At 48.7% G+C, this 18,916-nt stretch overlaps 1 protein-coding gene across 1 annotated transcript in view; it reads right to left on the reverse strand.

The window, feature by feature from the left end:
• Positions 1 to 16,686: 16,686 nt before the first annotated feature.
• The window catches only part of LOC133339342 (uncharacterized), a 37,915-nt gene continuing 35,685 nt past the window's right edge, over positions 16,687 to 18,916 (reverse strand). Inside the window, exon 3 of the mRNA XM_061547469.1 lies at positions 16,687 to 18,377. Coding sequence (XP_061403453.1) covers positions 18,331 to 18,377 — 47 coding nt within the window. The 3' untranslated portion in view covers positions 16,687 to 18,330. The remainder of the gene's footprint in view (positions 18,378 to 18,916) is intronic.

The raw sequence follows: 18,916 nt of genomic DNA on the forward strand, positions 1-18,916 counted from the left end.
GCCTCCTGAGGCTCTCCAGGGGAACCACAGACATTGTCCCTCCTGTGGCATTCTAGATGCCTACTACGGCCCTCCAAGGGGAACGGGCGAACTTAGTGGCCTCCTGCGCCCCTCTAGGCAGGCTGCAGGGGAAATGGCATCCTTTTGGGGCTTTAGAGGAGGGCCATTGCAGCTCCAGTGTCCTGCTGCGGCCCTCCTTGGATCCCACGGGGGCTGCGAACATTCTTCAAGGGGACCACACAGACCCCAGCGGCCCTCCAAAGGGGCCTCGGGGGACCCAGCGGTCTCCTGTGGCATGCCAGGGCGGCCGCATGGGCCTCAGCATCCTCATACTGGTGGTTTCGAGGTGTGGGCACTGTCCCCATCAGCGGCCTGTACCGCTCACTCGGGTAGGCCAGCGCCCTGGTGGCCTCCCCCTGTGGCCTCTTCCAGGGGATTGTGTGGACCCAGTAGCTTCCTGAAGCAGTCCAGGGGGGGCACAGGGGTCCAGTGACCTCCTTCGGCCCTCCAGGGAGGCTGCAGGGATCCCTGAGGCCTCCTGTGACCTTCAAAGTGAGACGAAAGGTCCCCAATGGCCTCCTCGATGAATGGAGGGTGGCTTGAAGGGCCCTGGGAGCCCTCTAGGCATGCAAACACTGTCAGTAGCACTCCAGTGGGTCCACGGCAGCCCTCGCGGCCTCCTGTGGCCCTCCATGGGGGCTGCGGGGGTCCAAGCGGCCTCCTGTGGTGCACCAGAGGGGCCGCGGGGGCTCCATATGCCTACTACGGACCTCCAGGGGAGCCGCAGGGGCTACAGAGGCCTACTACGACCGTCCACAGGTGGTGTGGGATCCCAGTGTCCTCCTGTAGTGCTCCAGGGGTCTTTGGGGGCCCTGTGGCCCTCCAGGTGGATGCAGGGGTCCCATAGGCCTGCTGGGGCCATCGAGAGGGGCCGCATGGGCCTCAATGGCCACCTGCGGCCTTCGGTGGGGGCCGCACAGACCCGAGTGGCCTCCTGTATCCATCAAAGGTAGCTCCGGAAAACACAGAGGCTCACCGGTGGGGCCCCGCTGACCCATCAGCCTCCTCCAGTGCTTCAGGTTGCTGAAGCGGAACCAGTGGCCTCCTGCATCCCTCCAGGTAGGCCGCAGGGTTCCAGCGGCCTCTTGCGACTTTCCAGGGGGCCGTGGTGAAGTCATTGCCCTCCTGCGGTCCTCTGGAAATGACGTGAGGGCTACAATCATCTCCTGGGACCTTTAAGGGGCCGCATGGGCCCCAATGGCCTCCTATGACACTCTAAGGGGACTGCAGGGGCACCAACGGCCTCCTGTGACCCAGTGTGGTGGCCCAAATGGCCTTCTGGGTCCATCAAGGATGGTCAGATGAGCCCCAGTATCCTCCCGTGGCCCTCCAGGTGGGCCACAGCGGTTCTAACAGCCTCCTACGACCCTTTAGGTGGGCTGTAGTGGCCCTAGCAGCCTCCTGCAGCCTTCCGGGGGGGTGGGGGGTGGGGGTGGGCGACGGAGGGCCTAGCAGGCTCCTGCAGAGGGCCATTGCAGCCTTAGCGGCCACTTATGTCCTTCCCAAGAAGGGAGGGGGCAACAGGGCCCTAGCTGCCTCCTGTGGCCCTCCAGGTGGGCCACATAGGGCCCCAGCAGCTTTCTACTTTCTTCCAGAGGGCCCGATGGCACCAGTGGCCTCCTGGCACCCTAGAGGGGCCACTGTGGGCACAGATGCCTCCAGTGGCCTCCTGCAGCCTGGCATGTGGTTCGACGGCATTAGAGCAGTCTCCTGCGGCCCTGCAGGAGAGCCGCGGGGCCCCTAATAACCTCATGGAACCGTCAAAGGGGTCGCACAGGCCTCAACTCGGTTCTTTAAGGGGGGCCGCATGGGTCCCAATGGCCACCTCCGGTCTTTGAGGGGTGTTGACGTGGCCCCATCAGCCTGTGTTCTTCCCAGGGGGCCTCGGAGATCTGAGCAGCCTCCTGCGGCCCTTCAAGTGGGATGAGGTTGGCCTTGCGGCCTCTTCCAGTGCTCCAGGGAAACCACAAGCCCCAGCACCCTCCTGCAGCCATCAAGGGCAGCCTTGGTGGTCCCAGCGGCATACTGTGGCCCTCCAGGGGGTGTCACAGGGGCCCCAATGGCTTCATGGGGCCTTCTCGGAGGACCGGACTGGCCCCATCAACTCCCAGGCTGTGGTAGCCTGAGCGGCCTTCTGCAGCCCTCCAAGGGAGGCCATGCAGGCCCCAGTGACATGCGGTTTTTCAAGGAGCCACGGGGGCTTCCATGGCCTTCTTCAGCGTTCTGGGGGTGTCGTGGGCCCCCAATATCTTTATGGGGCCTTCTAGGGGGGCAGGACTGGCCCCATAAGCCACCTGCTGTGCTCAAGGCCGGCCCAGTGGCCTTCTGTGGCTTTCCCGAGAGGCTGTGGCAGCCCCCACGGCTTTGTACGGCCCTCCAGGAGGGCCGAAAGTAACCTAGCTTCCTCGTTGGTCCTGCCAGGCGGGCCGTGGTGGCCCCAACGGCCTCCTGTGGCCCTCTGGGGGGCCTTGGGAACAGCGACTATCTGCGGCACTCCAGGGGGCCTCGGGGGCCCTAGCCTCCTGCATCCCTGTAGGGAGCCATATCGGCCGTGGGGGCCTCAGTCGCATCCTCCCACCCTCCAGGTAGACTGAGGGAGCCACAACGGCCTCTTGACGATCTTCAGAGGAGGGCACGGGTGCCCCAGTGGCCTCCTGCAGCACTCCAGGAGGCGAATGAGCCCCAGCGACTTCCTGTGGTGCTCCATCAGGGCTGCGGGGGACCTGGCATCCTCCTGTGGCCCTCCATGGGGGCGCCCCATCAGCTGTCTGCGGTCCTCCAGGGAAGCCACAGGGTCCCCGCCTACTCCTGGATCCCTACCTGAGGGCCGTGGGGGGCCGTGGGGGGCCCAGTTGACTCCTTCGGTCCTCCAGGAGAGCCGAGGAGAAGCCATAAGCCTCCCGAGGCCTTTAATGATGGCCACATCGGCCCCAGCTGCCTCCTTCGGTTAGCTAGGGAGCTGTGGGGTCCCTGTGTCTTTCTGCTCGTTGTGAGCGTCACTCCTCCACCCCCCATTGTTGTTGGAGGACGACTGCCTCCAACTGGCCAGTAGCGTCCTTCCCGAGCTTTCTCCAAAGAGGCTGATTTTGAGACCACTCGTACCAGTCATCGGCAAGTCCACTCAGCTGCCCATCCTCCTGTAGCACATTACGCCATCTCTTCTCTAGACCGTGCTGCGCCCGTTTAGCCCTCACAATCCGGCCAAACAAAAGCTGTTTAGGCATGCGGTGGCTGGGCATGCGGGCTACATGGGCCAGCCAACGCAGCCTTGCCTGCCGGAGGAGCTCACCGATGGGACTTTGTGCACATGTTTAAAGGATTTGTGATCTCCTCACACAATGCAGCCTTGTTAGACCCAGGATGGATCGTAGGCAGGCCATCCTAAATGTTTCTAACCGGCGAAGATGTTCTATTGGGGGGTCCAAGTTTCGCAAGCGTAGAGAAGGGAGGGAATGACCGTGGCCGAGAAAACCTGGAGCTTCGTGTGGAGTGATAGACCTGGTAGCTTCCACACAGCGTTACACAACTGATGAAAAGACAATGCGGCACGACTGATTCAGGGTGAAGCCTCTGCTGTTAAACCGGAGCTGGTCATTAGCGCACTGACAAGGTATGGGAAACTCTCCACTCTTTCCACAACTGCCTCATCCTCGATTTGAAGTTTTCGTGACTGCAAGGATCCATACTCTTTGGTTCTTTCGGTAAAGTCACGTAGGTGAAAATAAAAAAAAAACATAACTAAATCACGACGTTTCAGGGGCAACACAAGCTTCCGTCATCAGGAGGGACAACCACATCAATTTTTTTTTACTGTAGTGGGCAGAGAGAGCTTTATGTGACAAGCGATTATATAGGATAAGAGCCAGGGAGGAGGGATGCAGGGGGGGGGGTTAAGCTGTGGTCGTTATTTACTGTAGCCCCGAGCTAATTAGGATATCATATTAATCACATCTTTCCAGATGCGGGGGGGGGGGGGGCGCCGTATCGAGTCAGGGGTGGGGGTTAAGCTTTTGTCGTTATTTACTGTAGCCCCGAGGCAATTAAGATATTATCATATTAATAACATCCTTCCCGGATGCAGGGGGGGCCGCCGTGTGGAGTCGGGGGCGGAGGGTTAAGCTGTTGTCGTTATTTTCTGTAGCCCCGAGGGTATTGGGATATTACCATATTAATAACATCCTTCTAGTGTGCGGTAGGTAACGGCTGGTGAGATACCATGCCGGCGTGGGCCTACGGGGGAGGGGAGTAGCGTGCTGTAGAAACTGGAAATGCGAGTATTGAAGTAAGATCTAAAAACAATTACAATTAAAAAAAATGTACCTGTTTAATAAGATCCTTCTAATGATTGCTCAATTTGTATCCATCTTCTCGGTTGAGGTTATGTCTATGTTTATATATCTGGATGGCTTCATGAACAAACCTTTGATAGTAGCCCAAAGGATTGTAGAGTACCTTGGTCTCGGAAAACACAATATCATGTGAGCCCACAGTGCTATAACAAAGGTCAGCTACGGCAGAGGTATTGGTTCTGCCGTGTTTCAGATCTGCCTTGTAGATGACCCTTTCGTCGTTTGGCCACATGGCCTGCCAGCTTTGAACCAATTTCTCAACCACATTAATTCCATACACCCATCCATCAAATTCACCATGAAAGTGGAGAAAGATGGTAAGCTACCTTTCCTGGATGTTTTGTTTGAGAAGAGACCTGACGGATCATTGGGACACTGTCTACAGGATATCCACCCACACAGATTCCTATCTGAAACCTGGATCCCACCACCATCCGGCACAGAAGAATTCCCTTATCAAAACACTACATCATAGGGCCCACTGCATTTCTGACCAACACCACCTAACCAGTGAACTGGGACACGTACACCAGGCCCTCAAGATGAATGGGTACTCGGACCGCATTATTTGCAACGCAGACGCATTGTCCCGACTGGCGCCCCAGGGCCCTTGTGCATACACCACAGGTGGGGCACGCTGCAAGGAGGCGAGGCCGGAGGGGACGGTCATCGCTCCCGTACGCACGGCGGAGGGCGCACAGCGTGAGGTCCAGCTGACCGACCACGACTTAGGGCTGACCTTGGACAATTGGAGACGTCTACAGCTGGAAGAAGCCCCACTGCGAACGCTACGCGCCTCAGCAGAGGCAGGGGGGGAGGAGTACATCGTATGAGAGGACCTCCTCATGCGATGGGACCCGACAGGGCGCCGCCGATGCCTGGTAGTTCCGGAGTCGCTGCGTCAACAATTGGTTATGGACGTACACGGCCGCCAGCTGCTGCACCTGGAGGGGCGGAAGACACTGTACACATTACAGGGTCGGTACTTTTGGCCAGGCATGACCGCTGACGTGCACCGATGGGTCGCTACCTGCGTCGAATGTGCACGGCGGAAGCCGCCACCCCGGATAAGCAGGGCGCCCCTACAGCCCATCACGGTGACCAGGGTCAACGAATTGGTTGCGTTGGACATCCTGGGACCACTGCCGGTCACGTCACGGGGAAATAAATACCTGTTGGTCGGGGTTGAGTACTGCACGAGGTGGCCGATGGCGTAGGCCCTCCCGGACAAAACAGCACAGACCATCGCCGATGCCTTCGTGGGAGGCTATGTCCTTGATAAGGGGGCACCGGAGCGGTTGCTCACGGATCAGGGCAGGAATTTCTCCTCACGGCTATTGAAGGACGTCTGCTCTATCCTGGCGGCGTAACCACACCATAGTGGCCATGCTGTCCCAAGTGGTGGACGAAAACCACTCCGACTGGGACTTCCACATTCCATCGGTCTTAGCGGCGTACAGGGTGGCCCCGCACGCGGCAACGGGGTTCTTGCCGTTTTTCCTGATGTACGGATGGGATCCTGTTCCGCCTATTGAGGTGCAACAAACGGACATTCCCGCAAGAGCTGACGCATGGCCGAAGGCACTAAAGACCTCCCTCATTTATTTTAGAGAGGCCCGCCAAGCAGCCGAGGCCGCATCGGCCACGAGCCAAGAGAGTAATGTACGGATACGGGAGAGAACAGTGACAGCCAAGCCCTTTAAAGTCGGGGACCAGGCATGGCTACACTGTTCTCAGGTGCCGGTTGGCCTCTCACCAAAGCTGCACCGACCTTGGAAAGGGCCGGTTGAGGTCATTAAAGCACTCCGACCACAGTGCGTCCAGGTCCAACTGGGTAAGCAACGATGGTTTGTACACCCCACCCGCCTTAAGCCATACATCTCTCCACCATCATCTCCACCAACATCACCACCAACATCATCATCATCCCTACCCAGGCCAAGGTCGCCGACCACCACGCGCCGACCGGCAGGGGGTTCGGTGCCCTGTGTTCCCTTGTCACCTACAGTGCCCCATGTGAGGCCTGACGGAGCGGCGGCACGACCGGGGGCCGCGGGGGCCGGAGAGACAGCGGCACCAGGCAAGGTGACACCGGCGCCACCGAACCAGGGACCGCGACGAGAGGGCCTTCGAAGGAGGGGGCCGCCACGGTCATCTGCTGCCTGTGGATGTCCGGGCTGTTACGGGACGCTGGCTGGAGACCCGGGCAGGCCGCGCAATTGATTTTGTTGTGTTATATTGCATTGTATGGTTGTGGGGGAGTTAAGGGTTGTCGTCACTGTCAGTGGCGGGAGGCATGGGGAGACTTAAATGGTCCATGGGGGATGGGGGAGGCAGAACCGAGGACGTTTTTCTTTTTCTCCGGGGGGGGGGGGGGGGGGGGGGGGGGTGATGTAGGGGTGTCAGGGAAAAGATTCCCACCAATAGGAGGGTTAGTGGGAGGGGTAATGGAGGAGATATAAGGGGAGAACGGGCGGGAAGAAGGGGCCTTTGGCAGGAACGAGATTGGGACGGCTGGGGACAGGTGTGGATGGGAGAAAAGGATTAAAAGACGAAATCCCTGCAATCTTGTGTCGGCTCTCCTTTACACCTATATAACCTCCTACCACGGCATCTCTCCCACTTCAGCAAAAAAAAATTGATGATTGCTTGTGTTGCAATCGAAACGTCGTGATTTATTTAATTTTATACCTACGTGACTTTACCGAAAGAACCAAAGAGTATAGACGTGAACATATTCAACATCAACCGTTTCAGAGCCAAGTCAAAAACATCAATCACATCCGTTATTGATTTCCAATATGTTGATCATGCCCAAGTCAGTGCCTGCTCAGAATCTGACCTTCAGGTTATCGTCAACATATTTACAGATGCTGACAGCAGGATGGGTCTAACATACCAGCAAAACAAAGATCCATTTTTAACAAGCTCCGCGAGGACACCTACCACCCCCTACAATTGTAGAGGACTAGTTGCGGACATGACGTCACGCTCGCCTCCAGGGGCACTGACGTCACGGGAGGTGGAGTCATGCGCGCCTGGGGGCGGGATGACGTCTTGTCCCGCAAGGGTACTTAAACGGGAGCCCGTGACGTAAGCGGGGTCGTAGCTGGAGTAAAGGGACCGAGTAGGGTGGAATGGAGGGCCAGGAGCAAGGGGGAAGGGATCTGTAACAGCGCAGCGTAAGGGCTAAGTGAGGCTGCGCTCCTCGTCGGCCGTTGTTGGCTGAACCCACGGCCGGCACAGAGGAGACAACACTGGGCAGCCTGCTGCGGAAGGGAGCAGATAGATAGGACCCTCTACCCTTGTGGGGAAGTGTATCCCCTGTGTTAATGGCAATAGCCTTAATAAACTACCGGCGCAAGCCCTTAAACTTCACCTCCATCTCCGAGTCGTCCGGAACTCTTCTACACAATCATTAGCAACACTGCAATACTAGAAAACGTTCCCGTTTCCCATACTTAGGCAGCAATCTCTCTAGCAATATCTTAATTGATTATGAAATCCAACATCGGATTGCCCGAGCTAGTGCTGCCTTTGGCAAACTTAAGAACAGGGTCTTTGAGGACCACGACATTACCACTAAGACCAAAGTGGCTGTGTATAATGCTGTGCTCATTCCAACCCTCTTATATGGTGCAGAAACCTGGACCACGTATCGTAAACATGTTAGATTTCTCAAAATGTTTCATGCATGCTGTCTCAGGAAAATACTAAACATCACCTGGGAAGAAAGACAAACTAATATCAGTGTCCTGGAGTGATCCAACTCATCCAGGATAGAGGCCATCATGATGAAATATCAACTCAGAAGGGCAGGTCACCGTGCGAGGATGAATGACTCGAGGCTTCCTCAGCAAATCTTCTATTCCCAACTCAGCGATGGATCACGTACCCCCGGAGGTCAAAGGAAGCGTTTCCGTGACAACCTTAAAATGCACTCTAGATTTGAAGTTTTCGTGACTGCAGGGATCCATACTCTTTGGTTCTTTCGGTAAAGTCACGTAGGTATAAAATAAAATAAATTTAATCATACCGTTTCAGGCGCAACACAAGCGTCCGTCATCAGGTAGGACAACCACAGCAAGAAACACTTGCTGAAGTGGACAAAAGGGCTGCTGTAACAGGAGGCTATATAGGTAAGAGAGGGGGGAGGAGCAAGGGGGAGAGATAGAGGGGGGAGGGTAGGGGGAGAGGAGTGCTGAAGTGAGCGGGGCTGGGAGTGGGAAGCTGAAGAAGCTGGAGATGCGGAAAATGAAGGATACACCATAAAGCAGTTAAGGTTTTACCTGATTAAAAACATTTTTCTAATGATTGCTCAATTTTGTATCCATCTTCTCGGTTGAAGGTATGTCTATGTTTATATATATATGGATGGCTTCATGAACAAATCTTTGATAGTAGCCCGAAGGTTTGCAGAGTACCTTGGTCTCAGAAAAAATAAAATGCACCTCAAGCGAAGCCACATAGATCCAAACAACTGGGAAATCTATGCTCTTGATAGATCATCATGATAGGCCAAAATTAACAATGGAACTCAGCATTTTGAGGCCGAGCAAAGAGAATTGATAGCCAGGAAAAGAGCACGCCACAAAGCACATACACCAGAGACAGAGGCAACAACGAGTGGGAGCCCCAGGATGAACCATCCGTGCCCCCACTGTGAAAAGATCTGCAGATCACAGATTGGCCTATTCAGCCATCTCCGGACCCATGGACAGCCAGGTCCACCTCACAACACAGACAAGTGACACCTGGAGGGAAATCATACTCGAATATGAGGGATCCCAGAAGATATATACATGCAAATTTTGATTCATATGTTTTTTTTCTGACTTTATGTGAATGAAAAGACACAAATTCGCCCGTTTTCTCATTGAAAATAGATACATTTCAAAATATCACTATCCTGGTCACAAAAGCAAAATTTGTGGCGAATAATAACCATTTCGGTACTTTTTAGGCATAAACAATTACGAAATAACACTTACTACCCAGGAACAATAATTGTGTTACATATTGTAATCGACTGGAACAAGGGCACATAATAAACGTATTCAGCAGCACACAGAGGGGTGCAGCATGGCATGCACGCACACTCTCAGCCTTATCCAGACCACCAGCTCAGAAGAACTGAACGTGTGGCCATATTGTCGTTTAGACCCCCGACTTAAAGAGTTGAGGAAATGTGGCCGTCCCAGCAACAGGCGGAAGTGAGACAAAGACACAACTTAGACCGGTTTCTTATCATTCGGGCTCATTAATCAGTCAACAATACTTTGTCTTACTTTTTGGTTCTTTCGGTAAAGTCACGTAGAAAGAAAATAAATTAAATAATATAATACGTTTCCATTGCAACACAAGCAACCATCATCATGTACGAATGAATGAGAAAAAACAAACCTCGTAAACTTAGAAATATAATGCAATACAACACAGAGAGTCGGCTAACATAACAGTCAACACCCTACCTGGTTGATTAACGTTCTTCCAAATAGTGCTAAATTTGAGAGAGACACAAAACACAGACACGGAGAACATAGACAAACACATAAGCAGAGAGAGACACAGAGACAAACAAAGAGACACACATAGGCACACATAGAAACAACGACTCTCTGTCGAGGCCTTAAATTGAGAGGGGGCAGAGAGAGATGGGAAAGTTAAGAAATTAGTATGTCAATGAGAGATTTGGAGCTTTCGTGACTGCAGGATATGGAATAAAACCCATGACCCTTGGATTGCAAGTCTAGCGTGCGAACCATTGCACAACAAGAGTAGCATCCTCACACCATCTTCATTTCCCCAATGTAGCTGCGATGAACTGGCAGCAGGCAGTGACGTGGCCAGCGGTCGCGGTTCCTGGCTAGTTGCAGAGGTTTGCAGATTGAGCCGGGCGGCCGCGCAGCATTATCGCTGCAGTGTTTATCAACAATAAAATACGACTCGTGCCGTCTGCTTCACAGTGGACATTAAATATCCCCTGGTTTCGTTCAAGAGCAGGTCATTAGATTGTCCACATTTTCCAAGTAAAAAAAAATTGTCCACAAATTACACAGCAACATCGCCCCCTGCTGTGAAACCATTGCAGCCTGTATCTGTGAAACTTTAGTGCCTTTGTGATAGCCTTCATACATGTGTAGTGACATGGAATGGATCACTGTGGCGCATAGCGCTGGTTGCTGGCACAGAAGGGGATCGGAGGTGTCGTAGCCCTGCCCGCCAGCATGATGTGATGAGCTGGAGAGAGGGACGTGAGGCAAGGGGGACAAAGAGGGTACGTGTGATAAAGCCCGGGAAACCTGGTGGGTTCTCGAAGAGCGGCGTGGCCGATGGTGGAGCGAGGCCATGCTGGGTGTATAAAGGAAAGCACCGAGCGAGGGTTCGGGGCTGTTTGGAGTGGAACCGTCGTGCTGCTGCAGTCCTCGTCACCGTCTTCACCTCGTCGGCATTGTTGGTCAGGCAGCCTGTTAGCTGTCCTGATTGTAGCACAGTTATCTCTTGTACCTGTGAAGGCTACAATAATTATAGTGCCTCCAACTGTGTCTCCGAGTTATACACTACACATGCATGAACATATTTACTAAATTACTTCTGCTCAACTTGTCCCCAGTCCTGCCAAGTTCATAAGTGGGCAGCATTGAGCCTCTCAAGATGACTGCTTCCACAAGTCCATGACCAACAGGGTCAGCTGTTTGCCAATGCAAAATAATAGACAACCTCTGCAAATTTCGATTTAAAGCTTTCGTGACTGCAGGGATTCATCTTCTTGGTTCTTTCGGTAAAGTCACGTAGAATGGAAGTAATAAAATAATAAAACAAAATATTATAAAATAATTCTCACGACGTTTCGGCCACAACGCAAGCAGCCGTCCTCAGGTGGAGAACACGTCTGTCGAGAAGACAAGAGTCTGAATGGCACGCCCCAGGCTTGGAGCGACTATTTAAGCTGGGATGGATGGGCGAAGAGCGTCTTGACAAAATAATTTGCATATCAACAGGAATTTAGCATATTTATGGGAAATGCAGATATGCGATTAGTACTACTTGTGAAATGCGTAGGAGGTTTGGCGAGGGGTTTAAAGTCATTATGCCCATTCATTATGCAGGATTAGCAGTATCAAAGGGAGGGAGTAAGGTTAGAATTAATAAAGGGAAGGAATGTTAATAATATGGCGCTGCAGCAACTAATATACTTATAGACTATACATTGTAATATTACACTATGCATTATTCTACCCACTCAACTGTATACCACACTGCTGTATATTCGCTATAAAGTTACGATACTATATATTACCTTATACATTGTATTAAACATTACACTTTTATACTATTTATTATTATACAATATGCTGTACACTATACCATTGACCGTCGCGTGAAAGGTACTAAGAGGAAGCAACGAAATATGTCAATGGGAGAGTGGTAGTAGGAAGCTTGCAGCGGAGCAAAGAATCCATTCCCTGCGGAGAATACAAGATATATAGTCAATGTCAGTGAGTGGACTGCGGTCTGAAAGTCACCGTAAACGTGAACACAATCAGTTAAGATCCGAAATGGTTTATTACGTCCTTCCAATGATTGCTGAGCCAGAATCGCGCATCGAACTAGATCAGTTAGACAAGACACTCTACAAATCACACTTATCTTTGACTGCCACAATGTCCACATCGGATTGGGAACATGTAGACAAAATGACTGCCTCTTCAGCTGCCGCTATTTTGACCAAATGTAAGGACAATTTGATTTCCAAATTTAACCGCCTCTCAAATAAGAGACCGGACCCACACACTGAAAAGCTAGACGTTAACAAAGTCGTAATTAATCGCAGTAACAGTTCTCTTTCTGATGGTCTGAAATCCGTTTTAGCTAAAGGACTAAACTTTGCAGTCACACCTAGACACATACCAGTTAATGATATCATTGCCCGAGTAGATGTGGCTCTCAAGGGCCTGAGTCACATCGCTGCAGACGTAGCAAGATCTGAAATCGCTGCAACCCTCAAAAACGCTAAGATACCAGCTAGCAACATCAGCAAAGATGAGCGTTTTGAATTAGCTCAATTAAAAAAGAGGGATGACATTGTCATCCTCTCAGCCGACAAAGGCAATGCCACTGTCATCATGGACAAAATAGAATACAACAACAAAATTCAAGAACTACTCAACGATGGTAGCTATACAAAAATAAAAAGAGACCCCACCAACAGCCTCGTCATTAAAACCAACAAAATCATTTCTGATTCAACCGCATTATTTGATCAAACCAAACAGTTCTCGTTGAAACCTTCTGCAGCCAGGCCACCAAGATTATATGGCTTGCCAAAGATGCATAAAGAAAATACGCCTCTCGTCCCATTGTCTCTACTATCAACTCCCCCACTTACAAACTGGTCGTTTGGTTTCTCAAATGTAACTGCTACCACAGAGGCAACTTAGTTTGTAAACGCCAGGGTACTGTATGTCTGGAACCACGTCTTTTACAGACGGGACCAGATCACGGATGTTATGTACTGTGTTGAATCGGACCTGGATCTTGTGTTTTACCAGGATTTTGGAGATTTTTTTTTCTTTTTTTACGTGACTTTACCGAAAGAACCAAGAAGATGAATCCCTGCAGTCATGAAAGCTTTAAATCGAAATCTGTGGTAGCAGTTACATTGGAGAAACCAAACGACATATCTAAGACCGCATCCGTGAACATAAAGCAGACTTGAAACACGGTAGGACAAACACCTCAGCCGTGGCAGATCACTGTTACAATTCAGTGGGCTCACATGATATTGACTTCTCCAAGACAGATGTTCTCTGCAAGCCATCCGGCTACCATGAGAGATTTGTTCATGAGGCGATCCACATGTACAAACACAGAGACAATTTCAACCGAGAAGATGGATTCTGGCTCAGCAATCATTGGAAGGATGTAATAAACCATTTCGGATCTTAACTGATTGTGTTCACGTTTACGGTGACTTTCAGACCGCAGTCCACTCACTGACATTGACTATATATCTTGTATTCTCCGCAGGGAATGGATTCTTTGCTCCGCTGCAAGCTTCCCACCACCACTCTCCCATTGACATATTTCGTTGCTTCCTCTTAGTACCTTTCACGCGACGGTCAATGGTATAGTGTATAGCATATTGTATAATAATAAATAGTATAAAAGTGTAATGTTTAATACAATGTATAAGGTAATATATAGTATCGTAATTGTATAGTGAATATACAGCAGTGTGGTATACAGTTGGGTGGGTAGAATAAAACATAGTGTAATATGACAAGGTATAGTCAATAAGCATATTAGTTGCTGCGGCGCCATATTATTAACATTCCTTCCCTTTATTAATTCTAACCTTACTCCCTCCCTTTGATACTGCTAATCCTGCATAATGCATGGGCATAATGACTTTAAACCCCTCGCCAAACCTCCTACGCATTTCACAAGTAGTACTAATCGCACATCTACATTTCCCATAAATATGCTAAATTCCTCTTGATATGCAATTTTTTTGTCAAGATGCTCTTCGCCCCTCCATCCCAGCTTAAATAGTCGCTCCAAGCCTGGGGCGTGCCATTCAGACTCTGTCTTCTCGACAGACGTGTTCTCCACCTGAATTCGGCTGCTTGCGTTGTGGCCGAAACGTCGTGAGAATTATTTTATTGTTTTATTTGTATTATTTTATTATTTCCATTCTACGTGACTTTACCGAAAGAACCAAGAAGATGTACCTCTGAAAATTGAATGACGATTTGTATATGTGGAAGACATCTGCCTTGTAACCCAAGCCTATGATTTTGGCAGCCTTGAATGTACCTTGAACAGCCACCTGGCCATGCTAGCAGATTACAGTTCTGCAGCAAACGGAGACAGCCAAGCACGAGCAAGACAGTTTCCAGTGTGTTTTACCTACACACCATTGCAGACAACTACGAGCTAAAAGTGCATCTGAACGCCCGGTTGCTAATGCATGATGCAGAGCCTGGCTTCCTTGGAGTTACGTTGGAGAGGAGTCTGACATTCCATCAACAGCTTAAGAAAGAATACAGCAAGTTGTGCTCACGAAATGGTCTGGCACAGCTGGCCGGCTCAACGTAGCGCGGGCTTCACTTTGTGCTACTCTGTAGAAGAATGATGATCACCTCTATGGATTCCATCGGCTAACAGACAATCGGTGGACATTCAACGGAATGTCACCATGAGAACAATCTCTGGTGCAATGACGACAGCCCCACTACCGTGGCTGCCAGTTCGCCACCAAGCGACAGTGACCAAGATGTTGGACAATGCGCATGCAGCACTGGCATTTTCTTCACGTCGATATTTCAAAGCCTCCACTTGTACCTCTGAAGTCCCGATACCCAGTTTGGGTATCACCACAGCCCCTACATCTGAGGATGCGTGATGTCCACACTCTCTAGGGCGAGGACTGGAGACACATCGGTCTGCGTAACCAGAACCTCATTGGTAAACCGTCTGTGCAGGTACGTGGCTTTCAACATCGTCGTAATTGGGTCCAGTTGAACCACTCCCGCTGTGATCAGGGGTTGTGTGCAGCTTTTAACATTTATGGGTCCTACTTCGTAACAGTGCGAATGTGGGCAGCAGGAGCATGTGGCACACAGTGTCTCTGGCCGTGAAGTGCGACAGGGCGAGCAGGGTGGACTGGCTCCCCTGCACGCATTGGAGGAGGCTGTCGATTTGCTCTGCCGCTGTCGGCTGACGTCCACTTCAAGGATGATTCTCCATTTATTTCTTCTAACGCTGTCACGTAGAGTCACGTGTAACAGCATTCACTACATAACAGTACATTGTGAGTATGAATAGCGTAGAGCCCCTAATCAATCTTATGTCTTATAGGTCTCTCCACTGTCTCAGTCATAGAGATTATTTGACCGTACTGCATCACAATGGTTAGTGCTTGATGGTGATGGGAGGGTGGGGACAAATTACTGTTTCCGAAATGTCCCACCATTGATGGAACCTATGGCTGGAAATTTATCTCAGGTAAAACACGAAATAATCAGTTATTTACGTCATGTAGTCTTAATAATTAATTAAAAAGTTTTGCCGATGAGTTTATTACGTTATAATCATTAAACCTCTGCAGTTCAGAGAGCTCAGCAACAGGAAACCTCAGAAATGTCGATCGATACATCGACTAATAAACCACACAAGACCTACGCAAGGCATAATAAAAAGTGCTTTAATAACGTGACATTTTCAGTAAGTGCTGCAAATTAGCATTCAGAACTGCATTTGTTAAAAGTCAAACGATAACAAAGACAACTGGCTGACGAATATGTATCAATATATGTGTAACCAAGACAACCCAGCTTGGCATGACCACCTCCTCGTGTCTCTCTTCGTGAAAATACCTTTGGTGCCTAAGAAGATATGTCTCGGTGTACCACCCAGTCTCTCTGCTGCCCCCACCTGTGCGGTCATTTTCACGCATTGAATTCCTGTGTTGCACCCAATGTGCCTCAGTATTGCTATTATCAAGGCCAATAGCAATGTTGCAATTTACCGAGGCTCAATAAACATCCATTCTCTAAAGTGTGCTTGAAATAAGTATCAAAGTATATTATCAGATAATCTGTGATATATATCTCAGAAGATTGTGTGGCATGCGTTCAGCACAAACACTCTGGATCCAGATTCCACATTAAATGTCTGATCAGCATTCAGGCTTGCTTGAACCAATGCTGGTGAACTGACAAATGTTATTGGCAAGGACCCTCTCTTTAAGGAATGGGTCCTAGTAAAGTAATCATTCGTTTATTTTGGGAGATTATAAGTAGGACAATACAAAAGTGGACAATGTCTGATTTATATATCTGTGTCGTTATATAAATAATAATGTATTTTACGTAATGTAAAAAGTACGTTTACCAACTGTATAGCAGCAAGCTTTCGATAATGTTGTATAGACTTGTATTGCGTAAAGCCACGTTGACTTTGAGCTGCCCTGCTCAGCACGTCTTGATGTAATGGCCATCTCACCGAGTAATTTGTGTGCTCGGGAGATATTCTTTAAGCATAAGCTCGACAAAGTCTTCGTTTATGAGCAGAGCTTTACTTAAATTAAAATCAGAATCAGAATATGTATTTATATTGGAGGAATCCGATGAGCTATAAAGCTCTTTTTTAAACAAACAATACAAAACCACGATATGACTGCAAAGTATAGTAAAGATAAAAATGCACTTAAAAATATATATACACAAATCATACTATATATATTTTTTCTTGCCAACGAAAGCCCACTGACCTATAAGCTTTTTTTTCAAAAGCGACCTGGCCACAAATGACAGCATTGATACCAGCAAAATAATCTATATAATCTAGACGCATGTTTCTACGAGGAGTAAATGCTCAGAGCCTGCTAACAGCAAAAGCTGAGGCGTGTTCTGTGTTGAAGCTTTAAAGGACTCAGAATGAGTTACACCCAAATAAAGCTGGTTTCAACAACTACATATTCAACAAACCAGGATATTTACACCTCGCACGCCTCCACCATAAGCACGGCGATGTGGGGTGTAGCCCGCCCTCCCACAAACGATCTGGAATTATTTAACATGAATGATCGATATGGTGAGGACAAAGCCCTTTTGTGATTATTTTCCAAGGACTCAATCATTACAATCATTAAGTCGAAATAGTTCTAGAAGCAGTTGTGAACCAGACCTAATGGTCACTTCTTCCCACCATGAATATCAAAGTCAAAGATTAAACATATGACGAAAATGTAATGCCCTAAATTAATGGAATTACTCATAATATTGATTTTTCAAATAACATAATTTATGCAACTGCATCCCACTGCTGCATAGTTACAAACACAGGCACAGAGATTAATGTTTTCAGAGAATGAATGAGTGTTCATGCATGTGGTGGGAAACTGGAGTACCTGGAGAAAATTCACACGTGTAAGGGGCAACACCCCATCCCATACAGATAGGACAGATAATATTAGTACATTTTATTCCACTGCTTCAAAATGTAATTGGTTATGATCTCAAGCACAATAATGCTGAGCTATCGATTCTGTATGATAACTTCACTTGCAAATATATTTGATATAAATCTGATTATATCCTAAATACGTTTTTTGTAACTTAATTTTACTACAATAGATTTTTTAAAGTAATTTGTACGAGCTAATTTTCTTATCGGAAATGTATTTAATGTAATATCAATTAATATTTATGCACTTTAATTTTTTTCTCTCACACGTTTATTTTTGCACGAATTAATGTTGGTTTCACTGTTGTGATTGTTTTATTTTATTGTGTTTGCCATTTTGGTGACCTAGGTCACTCTTGCAAATGAGACTCATTCTGGTCTCTTGAGTTATCACCTGGTTAAACAAAATCCATTTGAAACGCAAAGTTGAGCATTCCAAATGTGCAATATTAACTTATGTTCCATCTTACCTAATGCTCCATTTGATCAAACATCTAATTGACAACCATCATTTAAAAATTACAACACAACACGAAAGTCATAAAAAGACAGGAAATGCCTCAAAAGGCAATTGGCCAGCAACAAACTGCACTTGCTGAAGGTTCAATAGATTAAAGTTAATAAGATGTGTTGGGTCGTTTTGTACTGTGGGGGCACAAAAACTCTCATGATGGATTGATCAAGGTTTTTACAAGAACTTGTGAAAATAGAAGATGGTGGGGAATTCTACAGACGGGTAGTGCGAGGGAAAAAAGATTTAAACAACATTGGGTTCAAAATTCCGTGGGTAACGAGGTGCTCTAACGACTGCACCACATTTCCCTGCTCCCCAGTTAAAATTGCTCAAAAATGTCCTCCAGGTGCGGGTAGGTTTCACGTAAAGCCCACAGCACTATCCAGAACTCCTTGACATTGTCGTCTTATCACATTAACCAGCTTCAGCATGTATTCAGTAGCCTTCTCGCTGCCTTGCCACTGCTCCCTTTCTTTCGCTTCCTGCACCGACACAGTCACAAAGGGTGTTGCTTAGAACATAGCGATGTCTTAGGCATTGGTAAATTTTTAGACCCACTGCCAGGCTACTCTGTGTGTGTTTCGGTTAAATGGCAGTGCTAATGGCAAATGTTTGACTTGGCTTGATGCTTGTGCATCGATGGCAACACAATCCCTGGATGATGTTAACACTATCCAATTAAAAGTGTAAAGCGTTAACTTATTAACTCTGTTAATCATTTAGTAATGTGGAGGCACAAAAACTCTCATCAATGTGAACAAGAGTTTATTATAAAGTGTTGCTGCTATTAGGGAATTGTCTTGAAGGATGTTGACCAAATTTATTAAAGAGTCACCATAGATTTGGAGGCAGCTAGTGCCAAAAGGCTTAGCATCTGGCCTCGTGGCCAATGCGCGTGCACCTCCCCATTTGCTCTCAATGACGTCATCATGCGTGAGGTTATCTCAGGACGATATACATCATGTGCCGTGTGAGGTAATTTCATTGCGCGGATGGGAACGTGATGTTATTTTTGCTACAA

This window comes from Lethenteron reissneri, unplaced genomic scaffold (assembly GCF_015708825.2).
Source record: "Lethenteron reissneri isolate LAM-NWPU_2019-01 unplaced genomic scaffold, ASM1570882v1 scaffold_1845, whole genome shotgun sequence".
NCBI classification, from domain to species: domain Eukaryota; kingdom Metazoa; phylum Chordata; class Hyperoartia; order Petromyzontiformes; family Petromyzontidae; genus Lethenteron; species Lethenteron reissneri.